A 22,175-nucleotide genomic window follows, 5' to 3' on the forward strand; every position below is an offset into this window, starting at 1 on the left:
GATCACAGCACCATGATCAGAGATAGCTATTTCTTTGATCGATGAGGACGAAATGAAAGTTGACAGAGCCACACTAATAAGGAAAAAATCAATTTGTGAATAGGTAGCATGGGGAGCAGAAAAAAAAAAGAAAAATCCGAAGTACTAGGGTGTTGCAAGCGCCATGGGTCTATGAGATGGAACTGAAGAATCATATCATTAAGTTTGTGCCAGGATCTGGATTTTTTTATATGTGGCATGTGATTTCCGGTCTATCATAGGGTCTATGATCATATTGAAGTCACCTCCCAAAAAGAGAAGGTGATCAATGGATGACGCCAGTTGGTCAGAGACGTTATAAAAAAAAAAACAACGGGTCATCAGAATTGGGACCATATACATTCATACAAGTGATCAGTTTATCAGCAATTTTAACAGTAGCAATGATCCAACGACCCTGATTATCAGTACAATGATCAATAAGCTCTATATGAAAACATTTCCTAATGAATGTTAGGACCCCATTATGTTTATCAATAGCCGGCAAATAAAGCACTGGCAGAGCCCAAGGAAAGGACAGTTTCGCAGAATCAGTAGCTGATAAGTGAGATTCTTGCAAAAACAAGATGTCAGGCTGTAAGCTATTAACATAGTCCCAAATCTTCTGTTTTTTTAACAGAATATTTAGACCTTTTACATTAAGAGAGCAGATATTAAACATCATAGTGACACATTTCATAATACGCTTGAATGAGATAAGCAAAAAACATTGATAGTACCAGTAAAGAGGAAACATATTGTTCCATTAGAGGAAAAGCAAAGCGATATGACCTGCTATGATGAAAACAAAACATCAGAAAACACATTACTAAAGACAAGAGAAGCAAGGACAAACATATACGTCGATATAGACTGAAATACTGCTGAAAGCGTGATGGTAAGGAACACTGCAAAAAGAAAGAAAAGAAAAACAGAATCGGACAAGATACAGAAGAGCAAAAAAAAAACAGGATAGCAAGATCACAAGGGCTACAATGGGCCAAGCTCGCCAACAGAAATAGATTAGATAAGGCAGCAACTAACTGAGTAAGCATCTGGTATGTTATAGATCAGAATATCAGACCAAACGTGAAGTCATGGAAGACCAATCACCATAAGTATACATGAGTGTAAACTTTGAAAGACAAACAAGAAATAAATGTTTTCATTAAATGCAAAGCAATGAATAAGGAAATATGAACAGCTTAAATGAGAATGGTATCAAAAAGCCATGAGTTATAATGCATTAAAGCGCTAGGTGCAGAGCAAGTAATAGTGCCACAGTTGATAGTGTACACCAGGGGTAGGGAACTCCGGTCCTCGAGAGCCGTATTCCAGTCAGGTTTTCAGGATTTCCCCAATGAATATGCATTGAAAGCAGTGAATGCAAATAGATCTCATGCATATTCATTGGGGAAATCCTGAAAACCCAACTGGAATACGGCTCTTGAGGACCGGAGTTCCCTACCCCTGGTGTACACAAACAAATCAACTGATACGGCAAAGCCGGTTACCACATATACTAAGTAAGTGAAATCTAGGTCTTATCGATGGAGCTTGGAGCAATACGCTCAAGATATTCCGCCAATTCGAGCGGGTTAGTGAAGTTCTGCGTAGCGTTGTTATATGTGATGCACATCGTGGCGGGATATAAAAGGCCAAACTTCGCGCCAACAGCTTTAAGCTGGGGATGATAGTCCAGTAATGCTTTTCGTCGTTTAGCCATTTGTTTGTCGAGATCAGGCACAACCAGCAGAGTACAGCGGATGTTTAAGTTTGGCCTGTTTCATAACATCCATAACCTGACCATATCTTAAAAGCCTCACTACAATGGGCTGTGGATAGCATGCGCCCACATCAAGTTTGTGTGAGGGAACATGATCGGCCAGGTCAATTTCAAAATCATATTTAAAGTCGAAATCAAGAATTTTCGGTAGCAGGGATTGTATGAAAGCTACCACATCACGGCCCTCCCGACCTTCGGGGATACCAAGTAACCGGAAATTATTACGACGCAATCTATTCTGTGTGTCTTCAAGCTCCTATTCTAGGATCGCCATCTTTTTCAGCTGTTGTTGTATAGCTTTAATGTTTATACTGTTCGTTTTGACACGCTGTTCAGCAATATCAATACGTGATCGGAAAACAGCCATTTCAGTCGAGAGTGAGGTAAGATCAGATTTCAAATCCTCCGTGTTTGTTACAGAAGTCTGCAGTATGGAGCTCCTCCATAACAGTGTGTAAGGCCTTATTCTCCATCTCACCTTTGGTCGAAGGCACTTTTTGAGGTGATATCAGCTCTGTGTATTTGCGTTTTCCAGTTTTACTGGAGGCCATGATCTAACAGATGCTGGAAGCAGAATTAGATCTATGAAGGCAGCTTTTGCCAACAGACTCGATGCTTTATAGAAATCAGTTGGCGGAGCTCAAGCACTATGCAGTCATTCCTTGCTAAGCTCACTAGCGCCCCCTCAAGAAATTTTTTTTACAAGGCCTGGGGCAGCGTGGAAGGGTTAGCAGAAAGGATTTAAAATTTAACTGCCAGTTTGGCACTCACAATTGCCTGCAAGTTTAAAGGACTGACAGGAAGTAAGAGTTTATGTGCACATTAGAAAAAAAACAAAAAGTGTCAGCACACATTAGCATCTGTTCTTAACAGCATAAATGTATGTACAGTATTTATTTTATATGGAAGAAATTTTTGCAAGCTGGATATTCATGCACAGAAGAATGGGTGCTAATGTGTGTTGATGCTTTCATTTTTGTTTTCACATGCGCACAACAGTCGTATAGCCAGATGTTTGATTTTGGTAGACCTGAACTCAAAGGGAGGGGCACAACATTTAAACACCCCCCCCCCCACACACACACACACACTCTCTACCAGCATCCTGGTCTCTTCCCCTCCCCTTCCTCCCATGACCCCCAAATACCTGAGCTGGTGGGGATCCCTAAGTCCCACCAGCAGAAAAGGTCCTCCTCTGGCAGTCAGAAACTGTCTAGCACAGGCAATCAGCAGCACATTCCATGGGCCTCCATTGTGCTGGTCCTACTTCCTCTTTCATATTCAGTATAACAGTAGGAGAAAGTATGCACTGGCTCACAAGAAGTTAAGTTTACCACAGAACCTTTGTTTGCATGCATTCCGTAGTCTCTTCCCCTTTTATCCCCCTATGTCCCTCCTCTTGCTTCTCCATGCCCCCTTCCCCTACAACTTTCCCTTCCTCTTTGATCTGTCACCTTGAGCCTATATAGGTATGTGCAACTCACAAATGGAAGATTAGATTAGATTAGATAGAGTAACTCTACAGGGAAAGAAAAGAGTCTGTTTCAGGTGGTAAATATTCTTACCTGTAGAAGACAGCGCCTCAGCAATACCTAAGTGGGGGGCAGGGGGGGGGGGAAGAAGTAATTGGTTAAAATGATAGATAGGGCTATAAATATCTCCCACTGGATTCACAAGATACTAACAAATGGGACAATTTTCTAGTCCACTCAAAATACATTTGCATCTTCCTTCAGAATTACTGTGACAATTTAACCCTTTTCTTCAAAATTATACATTAGCTTCCCTTCCACTTTTGCATATCATTTTATTGCTCATCTACAAATGTATTCACTCTGCAACTGTTGGAAGGGTAAACAGTAGGGTTCCCCAGGGGTCTGTCAGTGCATCATGTTCTCTCTCTTTCTGGCCATACTCAAATCTAAACTAAAAACATAATTTTGTAGGGTTGCATTTACAACTTGACCACTTCTCTAGGAGAATATATCATAGAACCTCATGTCTGTCAGTGGCCTCCAACCTTTTCCATGTAAAGGGCTATAAAGTGGACATCAGAAAGCTCCGTGGGGCATCAAGAGATGTTAGACTTACAAATGTAATTTTAAATACTAATTTTAATGCTGCTAGCACACTGCCATCCAATAGTGTGACATCATGCAGGTAAGTGCAAGCGATGAGGGTGCACACAACAAACCCACTAATTCGCTGGTAGGACAGTTAAGGAATTTTGCCGATAAAGGAACCTTTAGAAAATTCTTAAAAACACAATAGCTGGTTACTACTTTTTTATATGGTCTGACTCACCTTGATCAAAAATATATTGTGAATTTAAATCCTGATGTTTTGTTTGTCTCTTTGTATTGTTTTAAGCATTATGTATGTTTGATTTTATGTAGACTGCCTAGGGTTAGACAGTATAGAAAATGTAAAAATAAATAAAATTCTATTGCTGCCTGTCAACCCACCTTGGTGCAAAGTACCACAGATCTTTTCTCTAATTTTCAAATTTATTAAGACAATATTAAAATGGGAGGTGTATGTTTACCAGCTGGAGCAGATGTGCATCGCCAGGAGGTTTTGCTGCTACTGCAGGTAGAATAAAGACCCTGCAAAGCTCTGCTGGGTTGTGTGTGACTGCGTGGTCACATTGACGCACATGCACACACAAACAGAAGAAGAGGCAAGCCGACCAGCAATTGTACGCGTGCATGCACACACAAGTGTGTCAATATTACCATGCAGAGACTGAGAGGGGACATGATCAAAAGATTCAAGATAATGAAGGGAATAGACTTAGTAGATAAAGACAGGTTGTTCACCCTCTCCAAGGTAGAGAGAACGAGAGGACACTCTCTAAAGTTAAAAGGGGTTAGATTCTGTACAAACGTAAGGAAGTTCTTCTTCACCCAGAGAGTAGTAGAAATCTGGAACGCTCTTCCGGAGGCTGTTATAGGGGGAAACACCCTCCAAGGATTCAAGGCAACATTAGACAAGCTCCTGCTGAACCAGAACGTATGCAAATAAGGCTAGTCTCAGGGCACTGGTCTTTGACTTAAGGGCCGCCGTGTGAGCGGACTGCTGGGCACGATGGACCATTGGTCTGACCCAGCAGCGACAATTCTTATGTTCTTATGTTCAACCCAGCAGAGTCTCATGGGACCTTGTCTCTACCGCAGTAGCAGTGAGGTTTGATGGATATGAGGGTCACCAAAATGCACTGTAGGGGCCACATGTGGCCCAGGGACCGCGTGCTGAAGGTCTGTGCTTCATGTTGTCTTGACTAGATTGTAAGCTCTGCAGAAGAGACATTCTTTCTTAGCTGTTTCTGTACAGCACCACATATGTATAGTAATAATAATAATAACTTTATTCTTCTATACCGCCATAGTCATGAGAATTCTAGGCTGAAGAGAACTGGACAGTCAGCGAGTTACAAAATGCAGATAGAGAATTACAGTAAGCAGAATCTTAAAAGGCAGCGAATTACAATATACAGATTGTTATAAATTGTTAAAAAATTTCAGACTTATACGCAGGAGTGGACATATTTGAAATAATAGAATCTGAATTAGTGTTTGGTGTAGATACTTTTTAGGTGATATTTCTGGCGAATAAGGCAGTTTTTATGGCTTTTCTAAAGGCTCCATAGATCAGTCTAGCTCCATTAATGTAGTTGTTTAACCAGTGTTGTTGTTTGTTTGCTTGGTACATAAAAGTTCTATCCAGAAAGGTTTTGTATTTACAGCCAGTAATGCTTGGGTATGCAAATAGATTGCAGTTTCTGGTTTGTCTTGTAGGGCTATATAGTACAAAGTGAGGTAGCAGGTAGGTAGGAGCTAGTCCCCAAACCAGCTTGAAACATATGCAAGAGAACTTGAATATTATTCGTGCCTCCTTTGGCAGCCAGTGTAGCAGTCTGTAGTAGGGGCTAACATGGTCGCTTTTTTTCAATCCAAATATCAAGTGGACCGCTGTGTTCTGAACAATTTTAAGTTTCCTTACTGTTTCTTGAGGTATACCCATATAAACGATATTGCAATAGTCCAGTGTAGAAAGCATTAGCAATTGCACTAGTAATCTAAATGATAATGGGTCAAAGTAGTTTTTAATGGTCTTTAACTTCCATAATGTCAGGAAACACTTTTTTACCACTATGTTCATGTGTTCAATCATTGTCAAATGTGTATCTAATATGACTCCCAATATTTTTATTGTTTCAGTAGTCGTGATCTGTTATATGTAAAGTTGTTTTGCTAATTTTGTCCGTTGGGCTTGCAAGGAAGACTTTTGTTTTTTCTGTGTTTAGTTTCAGTTTGAAATTGATTGTCCAATGTTCTATTTTGGTCATAATATGAGAAATGTATTCTGAGGTTTTGTTTGTTATGCTGTTCACTGGGATTAAAATGGAAATGTCATCTGCATATATGTAGTAGTTTAATTTTAGCTTTTGCAGGAAGTGTCCTAAGGATGATATGTAGATGTTGAATAGTGTAGGTGATAGTAGTGAACCCTGTGGTACTCCCAAGGGGTTTTTCCAGGAGTTTGAGTATGTCCCATCACTAATCACATGGTATGATCTATTTGTTAGGAAACCCTGTATCCTGTTCCTTACTCTTCCTGTAATTCCTATTTCATCTAGGCAATGTAGCATTATTTCGTGATCAACAAGATTAAAGGCACTGCTGAAGTCTAGTTGTAAAATCAGAGCACTTGTTCCTTTGTTGAATAAGCCGTATAGGTGATTAAGGATCGAGGCTAGGACTGTCTCAGTGCTAAAACCTTTTCTGAATCCTGATTGGTGTTCACTGAGTATGTTAAATTTGTCTAGATGAAGGGATACTTTTCATGTGTCTTGTAGTTTTTCTTTCAACTGTGTTTGAAGCTGTAAAAAAAACAGACCCTGTTTGTTTTTCCTTCTCTTGCTGATATACTACAAGGCCATTTTATGTTTGAGAGATGTGTTTTCTTATCCTGTTGTGAAGTGAATTCAATTGTCTTCGTAGTTGTATTTGTAAGAAGCTTTAGATAAAAAAAGTCTCTGCTAACCAAAGCACCTTTAGACTTTGGCCTTTAGATAGTAAGATGCATGTTATTTCTTTTAAAGTTTCATGTGACCTGTCACCATATATGGTTTGTATTTACGTCATATACTGACGACACTGAACCATGTAAAATGATATAAAAAAGGTTGTAAAACTGACAATAAACTGGACATGTTTGGGAGATAATAGGCGTCTGTTGCCTTTAAGATATTGTCCCCAGATGCATCTGACTTACTAATGACAGAGTGTGTGAGGCAGTAATTGGGACCAAATCCTTTTCAGTTGGGGGCTTGCCCGGGATGGTAAGATGACATCACCAGTATTTTGTGTGTATTTCTGAATTTTTTTCTGTTCTCTAATACTCACTGGTATTGGCGTCCTGTCCCAACCCTTTATTTTAAGTTAAGGCTTTGGGTTCTATTACGGAGTTTTTGCGAAACTCCCGGGGTGCTTTTGGGAAGCTCCCCTCGTGAATATAAGCAGCTGCTGTTCTTTCGGGAAGAATGAAATTATTTATAGAACCGCCTGCCCACTCTGTCGTTTGTGGGGTTAAAGATTTTATAGAGTATAAGATTTTATTGTCTATTATTACTGTACTTCGCTTATAAGGTAAGGTAAGCGAATATTTCTGCATTGTTATATTTTTTTTGTAATGGGTCATAAAGGCACTTAGGATTCTTCCCCTCCTACACAGATGAGATTTGTAAGATTTATGTTGCCTGTGTGTGACACTCTCCCTCCAGCTCATATCTTTCTGTGTCACCAGTCCTTTCCCGTATACGTTTGCACTGCTTATAAGTTTAACACTGAGGTAGGACATGCTGTTATGTGGCTCCCTCTCGAACGTACAATAGTTTGACTCTGACTCATATTGTGCGTTCCTCCTTCGGCTGCTTCCTCTGTGTTCTGAGCTGGCAAAATTTCATTTTACAGGCTTCCTTTCTTGTGCAAGGCTCATGTTTTTTTAGAAGATTAGCAAGTTGTAAATTCTCTCTGTGCTTATTTGGATACCTAGTTACTGACCTTAAGGAATGTGATTCTGTTTTTCTTTCTTTGACTTAAAGCAACATTTCTCTACTTGGCAGTCTGAATTATATAAAGCACAAACGCACTTTTGGCTGCCAGACTAGCAGCTGTTCTTTGCTTCCATTATCAGGGTTCGTGCATGAATGCTTTTGCCCCTTCCCCCAGACTCCCCGGTTTGGGCTTCCGCTGACAATGCTGTAGGCTTTATTTCATGTACCCCCTATCGTGCTTCTCTGAAATCACTCACTCTCATTTTTATCAAGCAGTACCCAATCCCCCGGGAAAAGGTGAGAGTCATGATTCCACTGATTGTTTCTTTTCTTTCCTCCAGTATTTCAAAACCACCATCTCTTCTTACAATACGCCCATCACTCCTGTTGTCAAAGCTGATGGCACCCCCCGCTTCATCCAAGACCTTAGGGCTGTTAATGCTTTGGTAATTCTCATTGCACCCATTGTGTCCCTGATGTTCCTTCTTTCCTCTCTTCCATTCCACCTGCAGCCCATGTTTTTTTTTCTGTCATTGTCCTAAAGAATGTTTTGTTTTTTTCAGTCCCTGTTGATGAGGCTACTCAGCCCCTTTTTGCCTTCACCTTTAAGCAACAGTATATTGGTGTAGAAAGCCCTGGGGCTATGTTGACTCCCCTGTGGTGTTCTCCATTTTCCCTCTGTGCTACTCTACAGCCATGAACTACCTCTCATGGTTCTGTCCTCATCCAGTATGTGGATGACCTCCTTTTGTGTTCCATAACTCAGGAGACCTGTCAGGCTGATAGTTTGCACCTTTTACAATGGTTGTCTGTGTGTGGTCACAAGGTGTCACGAAATACACTACACTGGTGTAAATCTGAAGTGAAATACCTGGGTTTTGTCCTGTCTCATGGTCAGAGGAAAATCAGCACCTCCCACATTGCTGCTGTTCTGGGTCTGCCCCACCCAGCTACCAAGAAGGACATGCTTACTTTTCTTGGTATGATTGGTTACTGCCGCCAATGGATCCCCGATTGTCCCTTTTATGACCAGATTCTGAGACAGACCCTGGGTTCTGAAATGACTGATCTTATCAGATGGACTAAAGAAATGTTGGATGCTTTTGGACATTTGAAAAGTGCTTTGGTTTCTAGCCCAGGCCTGGGTCTTCCTGATTATGACCAAATGTTTCATCTCTTTGTTTGGGACCATTGTAAAACCATGACGGGAGCTCATAGCGGTATGTTACGCCCTGTTGCCTTTTTTTTTTCTAAAGTCACTCTTGTTCAAGTTCATGGCATGCTTGCCTGCTTGAGAGCCCTGGCTGCATGTGCTATGGTGGTAGAGCTGGCTACTCCCTTGACCCTTGGTCACCCCACTACCCTTCACACTTCTCACAATGTCCAAGCCCTTCTTTTAAATGGGCTTCTGGGTCTCAAGGGTGACCAGGATTCCCTTCCTCTCTTTTTTTCTCAGCTTCAGTCCTTTGTTACCCTCTCTGAACTTTATGTCTGGTGTCTGGCAGATGCCCAAAGCCGCCCTTCGGACGGACTTTGGTGCAAAGAGGGGAAACCCTGTATATCAGCTGCTAGCTCTCCCTTATTCATTGCCCAATATCATGGCATTGGTCATCGCAGTGATCGCTCGACATTCCAACTTCTTGCCAATGATTTTTTCATTCTTGACCTTTTCGCTCCCTGATACAGACATATATAGCTCGATAGCTACAGCTGGCATGTTTGTGAATTGGAAAAAATTCCTTTCTATTGTTTTAGCTGAAATTAGGATGTTGCCAATTTAAAATGTTTTTTCTTTTTCTTAGCAGTAGTTTGGATATACATAGCCATCCCAGATCAGTTTTGGCACAGAGATATTTCTAATATTTTCCAAGGATCCTCTTTATCACTGCAGAGATAGAGACGCTCCAAAGAGACATTAGCTTTATGCCTTTTTCCGAATATGAGATGGTTATGATATACATTATTTGTATTACTTATGTGTTCATCTTTATTTTGGTTTTCTATAACAATGTGTTTATTTGCAGAGTTAAATTCAGGCCTGCACACTTGACAGATGGAAAAATAGCTTCATGCCTAAAACTTTATGTTTTGTCTGTGCCATGTCTATTTGTTTTAGCTTAGTGGGTACCACAGGATACATAACATTGGCCATTTCTAGAGCTCTTTTCCCACTTTATATTAGCCTAATTGCGCAATGTTCTTTTTACTTATAGCTTTCATATTCTAAATGTAGCTTAGTTAGGGGTTATATGTTTAAGAAAAAGTTTTACCCTATACAGTGTTTATTTTGTGGTGCTCCCTACATATGATCCATTCAGTATACATTTCTGAATACATTCAGTACATCAGTATGGTCTCTCTGAAGTGCCATAATAGTTATATGCAGCACACAAAAAACATATCTTTTTGGAATGTTCAATTAAGAACCTTTAATAACTGAATATTGTCTCTCTTTTGCCATAACTATACCAAGTAAATGCATTAATATTGTCATATGTTGCCACATTCAGTATAGGCAACATGGTTTCTCTCTTGTTTTCTATCTCTTATTTGGATCACACTGGAGTACAGCTGCTGAATGATATTTGGACTCTTTTTAAGCCAGTGTATCTCTCCCTGTATGCACAGACATCATTTCATCCCGAGTGTGCATCTCACTAGTTTAGGGAGACTGTCCATTCCTGCTGGACTGATTTATCTTCCTGCACCACTGGCTATTCTCCCTTTGAGATTCTCATGGGATGACCTTTCCTCGCCCCATGGGTAGACAACCCCTCAATAGTTGAAAGTAGTGATCTCCCCTTGATACAGGAAGAATACGTCCGAAAGCTCTTTGAAATATTAGGGCATGTTGAAAGAAACGTATCTTGCACTTCTCCTTTCTCTCCACAGATTTCTACCCATTTTTTCCAGCCTTGTGATGAAGTCATCGTCCAGAAGCTTTTCAAGGATCGTAAGCAGATGGATTTCCCCTTTGGCCTTCTCACTACTGTGATCGCTGTGACCAGGACTGCTGTACTCACTGAGGAGTCTCCTGTTTGGATCCACGCAAGTCGCTTGAAGAGGGTTAACCTAAAACCCCAGAAGCAAGCCGTCTCTGCGCAGATTTCACCTCCTCCAGTGGAACAACATGATGATCTCATCACAGCATTCCACCAACTTTATCATTCTCCTACTGGCAACATTGCTGCTAGTTTTTCTTCCTGTATGGATCATTTCCAACTGTGTCTACAGGGATGATGTGTCCTGGGTCCACGACACTTTCTGCCCATAACCATCTGTAAATGACACCCCAACAATGTACTCATCTGTAAACAGCACCCACGGCATCTCTTTGCGACTAAGACGTCAAGCTGGACTTCCTCCCAAGGGCTGCCCTTCAATTGGAATTCAGAAAGATAGACAGTATACTACCCTTTGGTATAATTCCAGCAGTGTGCACGTGGCCACCTTCACTTTTGAGTATTGTGACATTGTAATGTAATGTAATTTATTTCTTATATACCGCTACATCCGTTAGGTTCTAAGCGGTTTACAGAAAATATACATTAAGATTAGAAATAAGAAAGGTACTTGGAAAATTCCCTTACTGTCCCGAAGGCTCACAATCTAACTAAAGTACCTGGAGGGTAATAGTGAAGTGAAAAGTAGAGTTAGAGGAAAAATAAAAATAAAATAAATATTTTAAAAAGACAGCATTGGTCTAAATACTTTGGAAGGTAGAAGAGAGGAGAGAAAGGAATAGAAGCAGAATGGGTCAGCGTCAGTGATGAAGTGGAGCAAGTAAGTTTAGGAGGAGCGATTGACGTATTGTGGACTGTTCATCAATTGATGTCTCATGTCTGTGCCATTGATCCTTGGAGATTCCTAAAACTAAAGACATATATATATATATATATATATATATATATATATATATATGTGTTACTGACTCACGTTGGGGGGATAAGTGTGCATCCTGGGGAGCGGTAGGATATAATACTGGCACTGACTGGGCTTATAAACCAGAAAGTGCTCTGAAAAAAATGGTAAATCACTGCTTACTCGTATGACCCTTCGTAAGGTTGGAAACTGTTATAGGAAAAGTGTTCCTGCACAAATTATTAAGCTTTCTCTTACTATTGACAACCCTAGACCTACTGATGAAGGTATGTACGTTATCGGCATGTGGTTTAAGGGTGGGTCTAGCTATCCGACCCATCAGTTTTTCTTACGGGAGCTATCTACCTCCTCTAATTTTACCTATCCCCTTTGTGCGCTGTGGCGTTCTAAATACCCTTTGCTGCCTGGACAGAAAAAGCTTGACATTGCCGTTACCATCTATAAGGGTAATTACACATGTCATGTTTCTAATTTGACACAGGGTATTGTTCTGTCTTGGATCATAGGTATGCCCCATTATTGCAGCATCAGATTTTCACCTTAGGTGATATTTATTGGCTCTGTGGAGACTTTAGGCTCCGTGTTAAGCTACCCAGCCAGTGGATAGGCCAGTGCGCTTTAGCTAAAGTTATCATGCCCCTGCATATCCTTTCTGAAGGGCACCCTTCCTATTCACATGGTTTTTCCTCTTCTCTGTCTCGACATAAACGTGATCCCCTTGGTAGTTTTGATCCGCATGTATACATAGATGCTATAGGGGTCCCAAGAGGGGTCCCAGATGAATTCAAGGCCTGAGACCAGGTTAAGGCTGGGTTTGAGTCCCTTATTCCCCTTATTACTATCAATAAGAATGTTGATTGGATTAATTACATTTATTATAATCAGCAACGCTTTGTGAACTACTCTAGAGATGCCTTGCAAGGTATTGCTGATCAGTTAGGCCCCACTTCTCAGATGGCTTTTCAAAATCGCATGGCCCTGGATATGATTCTAGCTGAGAAGGGGGGTGTCTGTAAAATTCTTCCCAGTACTTTATCGTCTTGCACTTTTATTCCTGACCATACAGGTCCTACAGGAAAGGTTACTATGGCCATTCAGAAATTAGAAGACCTCTCTGCTGAGCTCCAACGTAACTCTGGTTTATCTAATCCTTGGGATCAGTACTTTAGTTGGATGCAGGGCTGGGTAAAAGACCTTTTTATTGTTATAATTTCTATTATTATCTGCATTCTTGTCTCTTATGTAATTTTTCGACTGCTTATGCACTGTGTTATTCATATTACAGCTCCTAAAACCCCTCCTCGAGAGACACATCTAGAGTATCTCTCCCTCCAAGCTCATGCTGTGCATTTATGATGTCATTTTCATGATGTAAGAGGGGATTGAGGGATACTTTTTATGTGTCTTGTAGTTTTTCTTTCAACTGTGTTTGAAGCTGTAAAAAACCAGACTCTTTTTGTTTTTCCTTCTCTTGCTGATATACTACAAGGCCATTTTATGTTTGAGAGATGTGTTTTCTTATCCTGTTGTGAAGTGAATTCAATTGTCTTCGTAGTTTTAGATAAAAAAGTCTCTGCTAACCAAAGCACCTTTAGACTTTGGCCTTTAGATAGTAAGATGCATGTTATTTCTTTTAAAGTTTCATGTGACCTGTCACCATATATGGTTTGTATTTACGTCATATACTGACGACACTGAACCATGTAAAATGATATAAAAAAGGGTGGCTGAGAAAATAAAGGCGAAAGAATTGGCGTTCATGAAATATAAAAAAATCCAAGAAGAGGAGAGCAGAAAGGACTACAGGGTGAAACTGAAAGAAGCCAAGAGAGAGATAAGTTTGGCGAAGGCACAGGCGGAAGAACAAATGGCTAAAAATGTAAAAAAGGGAGATAAAATTTTTTTCAGATATATTAGTGAAAGGAGGAAGATAAAAAATGGAATTGCTAGGCTAAAAGATGCTGGGAACCAATATGTGGAGAGTGATGAGGAGAAAGCAAATGTGCTAAACAAATACTTCTGTTCTGTGTTCACAGAAGAAAATCCTGGAGAAGGACCGAGATTGTCTGGCAAAGTTACACGAGAAAATGGAGTAGATTCTGCGCCGTTCACGGAGGAGGGTGTTTATGAGCAACTTGAAAAACTGAAGGTGGACAAAGCGATGGGACCAGACGGGATCCATCCCAGGATACTAAGGGAGCTCAGAGAGGTTCTGGCGAGTCCTATTAAAGACTTGTTCAACAAATCTCTGGAGACGGGAGTGATTCCTGGGGATTGGAGGAGAGCGGATGTGGTCCCTATTCATAAAAGTGGTCACAGGGATGAAGCAGGAAACTACAGGCCGGTGAGCCTCACTTCAGTTGTTGGAAAAATAATGGAAGTGTTGCTGAAAGAAAGGATAGTGTACTTCCTTGAATCTAATGGGTTACAGGATCCGAGGCAACATGGCTTTACAAAAGGTAAAACGTGCCAAACGAACCTGATTGAATTTTTTGATTGGGTGACCAGAGAGCTGGATCGAGGACATATGCTAGATGTAATTTACTTGGATTTCAGCAAAGCCTTTGATACAGTTCCTCATAGGAGGATGTTGAACAAACTTGAAGGGCTGAAGTTAGGACCCAAAGTGATGAAATGGGTCAGAAACTGGCTGTCAGACAGATGCCAGAGGGTGGTAGTTAATGGAAGTCGCTCGAAGGAAGGAAAGGTGACTAGTGGAGTCCCTCAGGGTTCGGTGCTGGGGCCAATCCTGTTCAATATGTTTGTGAGGGACATTGCTGAAGGGTTAGAAGGAAAAGTGTGCCTTTTTGCAGATGATACCAAGATTTGTAACAGAGTAGACACCGAAGAGGGAGTGGAAAATATGAAAAAGGATCTGCAAAGTTAGAGGAATGGTCTAATGCCTTGCAACTAAATTTCAATGCAAAGAAATGCAGAGTAATGCATTTGGGGATTAATAATAGGAAGGAACTGTATATGCTGGGAGGAGAGAAGCTGATATGCACGGACGGGGAGAGGGACCTTGGGGTTATAGTGTCCAAAGATCTAAAGGCGAAAAAACAGTGTGACAAGGCAGTGGCTGCTGCCAGAAGGATGCTGGGCTGTATAAAGAGAGGCATAGTCAGTAGAAGGAAGAAAGTGTTGATGCCCCTGTACAGGTCATTGGTGAGGCCCCACTTGGAGTATTGTGTTCAGTTTTGGAGACCCTATCTGGTGAAAGACGTAAGAAGACTTGAGGTGGTCCAGAGGAGGGCAACGAAAATGATAGGAGGCTTGCACCAGAAAACGTATGAGGAGAGACTTGAAGCCCTGAATATGTATACCTTAGAGGAAAGGAGAGACAGGGGAGATATGATTCAGACGTTCAAATACTTGAAGGGTATTAATGTAGAACAAAATCTTTTCCAGAGAAAGGAAAATGGTAAAACCAGAGGACATAATTTGAGGTTGAGGGGTGGTAGATTCAGGGGCAATGTTAGGAAATTCTACTTTACGGAGAGGGTAGTGGATGCCTGGAATGCGCTCCCGAGAGAGGTGGTGGAGAGTAAAACTGTGACTGAGTTCAAAGAAGCGTGGGATGAACACAGAAGATTTAGAATCAGAAAATAATATTAAATATTGAACTAGGCCAGTTACTGGGCAGACTTGCACGGTCTGTGTCTGTGTATGGCCGTTTGGTGGAGGATGGGCAGAGGAGGGCTTCAATGGCTGGGAGGGTGTAGATGGGCTGGAGTAAGTCTTAACAGAGATTGGCAGTTGGAACCCAAGCACAGTACCGGGTAAAGCTTTGGATTCTTGCCCAGAAATAGCTAAGAAGAAGAAAAAAAAAAAAAAAATTTAAATTGAATCAGGTTGGGCAGAGTGGATGGACCATTCGGGTCTTTTTCTGCTGTCATCTACTATGTTACTATGTTACTATGTATGTTACTATGTTACATATGTTACTATGTTACAATAAACTGGACATGTTTGGGAGATAATAGGCGTTTGTTGTCTCTAAGATATTGTCCCCAGATGCATCTGACTTACTAATGACAGAGTGTGTGAGGCAGTAATTGGGACCAAATCCTTTTCAACTAGCTCTAAGTTGACCAGTCCTTCGAGCAGCTTGGTGAATAAGGGGATGCTTGCTATGGGTCTGTAGTTGGTTTTCAGGGCTAGTGAGTTTTTTTGGTCTTTAGGGATGGGTGTGATATGTATATGTCCCATTTCCTCGTGAACTGTTCCTTCAGTAAGAGTGGTTGTTATCCAGTTAAATAGATCCTTTTTAAAATCTAGTGTAGCTGCTTTCAAGGTCTTGGAAAGACATACATCCAGTAGGCAGTTTGATTTAGTATATTTATTGAATAGGGTTAAAAATTGGTGCCAGTTTGGAGGTTCAAAATGGTTCCAGAGCATGTCTACTCTGGTTTCTTTTTCGTGGGGTCCGAATTGGAATTCGAAGTTGGATGAGGGTGAAGGTATGGTCGCTCTTACGTCTAAGATTTTATTGTTGAAAAAGGTGGCAAGGTTTTCTGCCGAGGGCATACATTCATTATCCTGTAGCATGATTTGGGTAGTGTCTGTTAATCTGTTTACCAACTTGAAAAGTTCTTTGCTATTTGTTTTGTGCTTAGTGTATTGTTCGTTTTTCTCTAATCAGATACTTTATATATGCTAAGTAGTAGTAATAGTAGATTACATGTCCCTGCATGCAGTGCAGTAAAACCAGATATGGAATTAGAATGATCTGAAAATCTGGAGTCAATTGCCAATCCTGAGAGGCACTTGTAAAACCTCAGTATGAGTGTAATTACTTAGGGGCATAGTTATCAATATGGACTATTGTTAAGATATACTATTTTTCTACTAACACAAGCTATTTGAGCACAGGTTCTATTTTATGCAATGAGACCTAATTACTGGGGATTACAGTAAAATAACACATCTTCATGGTAGGCCAGATTAATAATGTCCCCCTTCAATATGATAGCAAAGTTTACCTTTCATATAACTTTTATAGCTATTAATTTACCTATATGCAGAAGCAGGAAAAGCAAATGCAGCTGGAGATATCTCATCATGCTCTGAAGCAGGAAGGCAACCTTTAAAAGAAGGGAAAGTATGAACAAGCAAATTCCATAATATTGTAATCTTTTGTGCTTTGTGATTTTGTACTGTGAGTGTATAGATAGGTGTGAAGAGGCAGAGAGGAAGGAGCAAGAGAGAGATCAAGGTGCTGCAGCATGTCTTCATAGATTTGAGTACCTTCTAGTGTCTTCCTCTGGCATAATTTGCTATCTGTTTGAAACAATGGCTCTCAGTTGACATGAGGCACCTGTCTTTAAGAACAGGTAGCAGGAGCTGTTCTGGGGCAAAATCTAAAAATGGCGTCCCGATTGTAGGCGGTGATAGGCGTTCTACCACTGTCTAAGCAGCCAATCAGGACACACGATAAAAAAACAAAACACCCCAAGGCAGGCTGCCTACATTTTAGGCATTTTCGCAAGCCTAGGGAGATGCTTAGGGCCACCTAAACTCACCCAAGTCTAGGTGTGGGCATTGTTTTGCCCAGAAGTGGCCTTAGGCGATCTGAGGTGGCCCTAGACGTCTCCCTAAGGCAGTCGGCTTGTTGGACGTTATGTGTGATTACTTTTGTTTCACTCATTCTTTTAAGGGTTCCTGATGAAGAGACGCTGAGTTACCGAAACCGGGCTTGATTGAACCCATCTACAGGAAGTCTTTAACTGTGGTGACTGTGTGGACTCCTTTTTCTTCGCGGAAACTTGCTGCATTTAAAGGAAGCCATCTCATCCTTCAAGCTAAGTTTTATTTCATCGCCTTTTGGGAGTTGACTGGGGGGGTTTTCAAAGAGTACTCTGAGTGATTTCACTATTGCAACTATTGAATACTTACTTTATGACTCTAAGTAGTGTTTATTTTTTCACTATTCACTGTTCACGTTAATATTATTTAAGCACATGTGAGGCATTCAATGATGGTGTGCGGGCAGGGGCACTTCGCTCCTGCCTGGTTGTTTTCTGTGCTGGAGGTTTCTTCCTCCTTTCATGGACTCCCCACACTGAGAAAGCCCCATTACACTTAGTATTTTCCTTTCATCTGTGTTGCTTTAAGTGATCTCCTTCGAGTTCTCCTTGAAAACCTTTTGACTATTTCTGCCTTTTTGTAGCGTCTTTTGAAATGTAGGCCAGCAAAATGCACACACATTATCTGCCACAGGAGGGATGCCTAATCCTTCCTGCCGCAAACCCCAAAACAATCCCCGGCAGGATGCCAGAACCCCCGAAGCCGCTCTCTACTCCTCAATGTCCTTGGCAAGAGGAGTGCCCAATTCCTCCTCGAAACAAATTTGCTGTTCTTTTACAATTCGACCTCTCTGCTGCTTTCGATGTCGTCCACCACAACATACTACTTTATCAACTTTCCGAGATAGGAATTGATTCAACCGTTCTTAATTGGTTCTCAAACTTCCTTTGCTCTAGCTCCTACATTGTCAACTCTAATGGCACCATGTCCTCTCTTTGGTCTCCTTCTTGCGGTGTCCCTCAGGGATCATCCCTATCCCCTATCCTTTTTAATATCTATATGTCCTCACTGAAGCACCTCCAGCTTTCCCCCCTTGAAACAATCTACACATACGCCGATGATATCCTTGTCCTTCTTGAAACAGACCAGAACCTCACCAACCTCCACGATAACATAACATCCTGCATAATGAGACTCCACTCCTGGTCCCTCTCGGTACAGATGAAACTAAATGAATCAAAAATAAAATTACTCTGGCTCGGCCCAAAGTTAGAACACCTGCCTACCCTCTTTGCACCACCCTCAGGTGCTGCTTTACACCTTGAGTTCTCAAGCAAGGTCCTTGGCATCATTATTGACTCCTCTCTCTCCCTCAACGACCACCTCAACTCCTTGACAAAATCATGCTTTTTCAGCCTCCACATGCTAAGGAAAGCAAGACCCTGCTTCCGCCAAAAATATTTCGCTGTCCTCGTCCAATCCATCATCCTCTCCAAACTTGACTACTGCAATGCCATTTACCTATGCTTAACAAAAAAAAGCCTCCATAGACTCCAGCTTATTCAGAATACTGCAGCCAAGCTGATCTTTGCAAAACGTAAATCTGACCACATCTCCCCACTCCTGGCCAATCTTCACTGGCTCCCAGTGATTTCCAGAATCCAATTCAAATGTTCTTGCCTGGCTTTTAAGATTATTCACGGCATCTTTCCTTCCCTAATCCCACTTTCCTTTAACTCCTCGTGTCCTGACTCCACCAGGCCCCCCCAAAGATTAAAACTATCCTTCCCCTCCCTAAATGGTATTCTCCACGCAGGTAAACTGGGAAAATCACTTCTATTCAAAATCACAGGTCTCTGGAACGACCTTACTATCCCGCTGCGGAACCTGAACTCCCTCCATTTATTCTGCAAGCAACTAAAAACCTGGCTCTTCTCTAACATGTAATTTCTTTTTTCCCTTACTTTTCCACTCTATTTATAAACTTATGTAAACCTTTTCCTATCCTTTCTCATTTTTAAGTTCTTGTAAGCCGTGCCGAGCTCTACTTCCGTGGAGATGATGTGGTATATAAACTTAAGGTTTAGTTTAGTTTAGTATTAATAGTTCTTAAGGAGGGAACTGAAAGAAGATGTTTATCCTTGGATATTAATGTTCTTGAGGGGGCATAAGGAATAGAAGGGCTTTGGACATTTTGATTTTAAAGGTTATTAGGGCTATTTTGTAGGGCAGCCAGTGTGCGTTCTTTAAGAATGGTGTGACATGATCAAATTTCTTCTTTTTGGTGATGATTTTTATTGCAGTATTTTGAAAAATTTGAAGGCGCCTTAGTACTTTAAGCGTAATTTCCTTGTATAATGAATTGCAGTAGTCGGAAACCTCCTTCCCCCACCCCCACTGAGACATTCCCTCATGGGAGTGGCCTAAGGTACCTGGTCAATCGGAGTCCTAGGCCACTCACAGTGTATCCCAGAATGCACTGGGTGAGAGGTCTATGTTTACGGTTGGCCCAAGCACCTAAGGCCCCTCCTATGGGAGGGGCTTTAGGCGCCTGGGCCAATCTGGGCCTTAGGCCCCTCCCTGGTGCATCCCACGATGCACTGGGAAGGGGAAGGCATGCCATTCAGTGGAGGCAGGCCTGCCGACCAAGGGAGGATGTCTGACATGGCATCTAAAGAGAAAGAAGGAAAGAAACTACTGGGATAATATTGAACCTATGACCACCAGTGTTTCTTTTTAAACACGAGCTGCCATGGGCAACAAACTCCAGATATTCAACAGCGATAACCAGACAGTGGCTACCGCTGAATATCCGGCTAAAGTGGAGAGGTGCTGGCAGTAGCTGTATAGGGGCAATATTCAGCCACTCTTCAGATACCTAAGTGAACAGTAGCATGTTCTAACCCCCCCCTGTTATCAAGCTGTGCTGCTGAGCAGTGCGAGCTAAATGCTGTGCCACCCATTCTATTTCTATGGGCGACTCGGCATTTACCTCGTACTGCTTGGCTGCTTGGCTTGATAAAAGGGGGGGGGGGGGTGAATAAGTTATTTGGATAATTATTCAGATAGCAGTGCAGAAAATCACCACTATCTGAAAATATGTACCTCTATCCCAACTCCTACCCTACACTGTCTGAATATTGTCAAGCCAGTCTGACAATCTAGATAGTGCTACTGAATATATGTTTAACTAGTCTTTGTCCAGGTAGCAGGTACTGCAACCTGCATACCACAGTCAGGCCATTTAGACCTGGATGTTCAATGCTGGGTCATGTTTGGTGTGCCTGAAAGTTATGTGGATAAAGTCCATTATTCAGTAACTGCATATAAAAGTTAACTGCATGTAAGAGTTAAACAGGCCAGAACAAAATAGACATGTACAATGTAGTTTGACCAGACAAGATGCTATAATATACTATAATATAACCATGATAAGTACATCATCATCATGTTTTGAAAAACAAAACTACTAGAATAATCCCACCATTTTCACAGGACCTCCCCCCCCACCCTCCATCTCACCCCCTACCGCTCTAATAACAAGGAACAAAGCATACCAGGCCCTGTGTTCTTATGGGCCCTGGTATTCAGAACAATCTGCTCGCATCCCCCCTCCCCCGAATAAACACCACCCCCCATTTGGTGTCATTTAAGTGTGGTGAAATCATGAGGGCATAGCAAAGGGCTGAACGAGTGTAAGCTATAAATTAGCTTGGGTTAGGATAAAATTTCGAGCAGGAGCCAGAAGAACCAAAATATATGGTTCCCAAATCTTTTTCCTTTAGTGGGTTAGGCCTGCCGTTTTAGATATATTATAATGTTAAATACATATACTATAATGTGAGGAATTATTCAGAAGAGGAAAGAGAATAAAATTGAGACTATTTTAATGCCTCTATAATAATCTATGGTATGACTACATCTTGAGTACCGTGTGTAGTTTTGCTCACCCCATCTCAAAAATAGATATAGCAGACCTAGAAAAGGTAGCAAGAAGGGCAATCAAGATAATAAGAGGGTTAGAAAGAGTGCTCTATGAAGAAAGACTGAAAGATTAAGGGCTCCTTTTATCAAGATGTGCTACGGGGGGTTAGCACGTCGGGCATTTCATCACGCGCTAACCCCTGCGGCAAGCCAAAAACCTAACGCCTCATCAATGGAGGCGTTAGCGACTAGCGCGTTAACCGTCTACCGCACCATGATAAAAGGAGCCCTAAGTCTCTTTAGCTTAGAAAATGAATAACTGAAAGGGGATATATTTAAAGGTTTTATAAAATCCAAGTTAGAAGGATCTCTATGAAACTAATCATAGAAGCCAACTCATCTAAACAACTGGGGATGTTAAACACAATTCAAAATTATTGTACCCCTTCCCGGATACAGTGAAGGAACTTACTTAACATTGGGGATGCTCAAGTACCCACCACACCTATAGGAGCTGGCACCTGTGGGAACTAGGAGGTAACAAATTTTAAATTAATCGGAAACAATGTTTTTCATTCAATGCACAACTAAACTGTGAAATTTCTTGCCAAAAGATGTGGTCATGACAGTTAACACATTTAGACATGTTCCTGGAAGAAACATTCACAAACTATTATTAGCCAGGAACATTTGTAAAAGCCACCACTTATTCCAGAGAATGAGCAACAAGGAAACAAACCCGCCAGGAAATTGTGAACTAGATTGGCTCTGTCAGAGACAAGAGAATGGGTTCGGTGGACCTTTGTTCTGATCCTGCTTTCACATCTTAGGTTAATCAGTGCAATCAAAACTGGACTAATCAGTTCCTGATGACAAACAGCCAGGGAGCAACTGTATGACAAACAGCTGCACATCTCCTAGAACTCATAGGTGTGATGCCAGCAGAGAAAGTATAAAGTCCACTTCCTCAGATGAGAAATT

At 41.4% G+C, this 22,175-nt stretch overlaps 1 protein-coding gene across 1 annotated transcript in view; it reads right to left on the reverse strand.

The window, feature by feature from the left end:
• The window catches only part of LOC117360376 (serine protease 27-like), a 62,161-nt gene that overhangs the window by 34,339 nt on the left and 5,647 nt on the right, over positions 1–22,175 (reverse strand). Inside the window, exons 2-3 of the mRNA XM_033944076.1 lie at positions 16,759–16,828; positions 3,370–3,396 (exon numbers count right to left, since the gene is read on the reverse strand). Coding sequence (XP_033799967.1) covers positions 3,370–3,396; positions 16,759–16,807 — 76 coding nt within the window. The 5' untranslated portion in view covers positions 16,808–16,828. The remainder of the gene's footprint in view (positions 1–3,369; positions 3,397–16,758; positions 16,829–22,175) is intronic.

The sequence above is a fragment of the Geotrypetes seraphini genome, chromosome 5, assembly GCF_902459505.1.
Source record: "Geotrypetes seraphini chromosome 5, aGeoSer1.1, whole genome shotgun sequence".
NCBI lineage: Eukaryota > Metazoa > Chordata > Amphibia > Gymnophiona > Dermophiidae > Geotrypetes > Geotrypetes seraphini.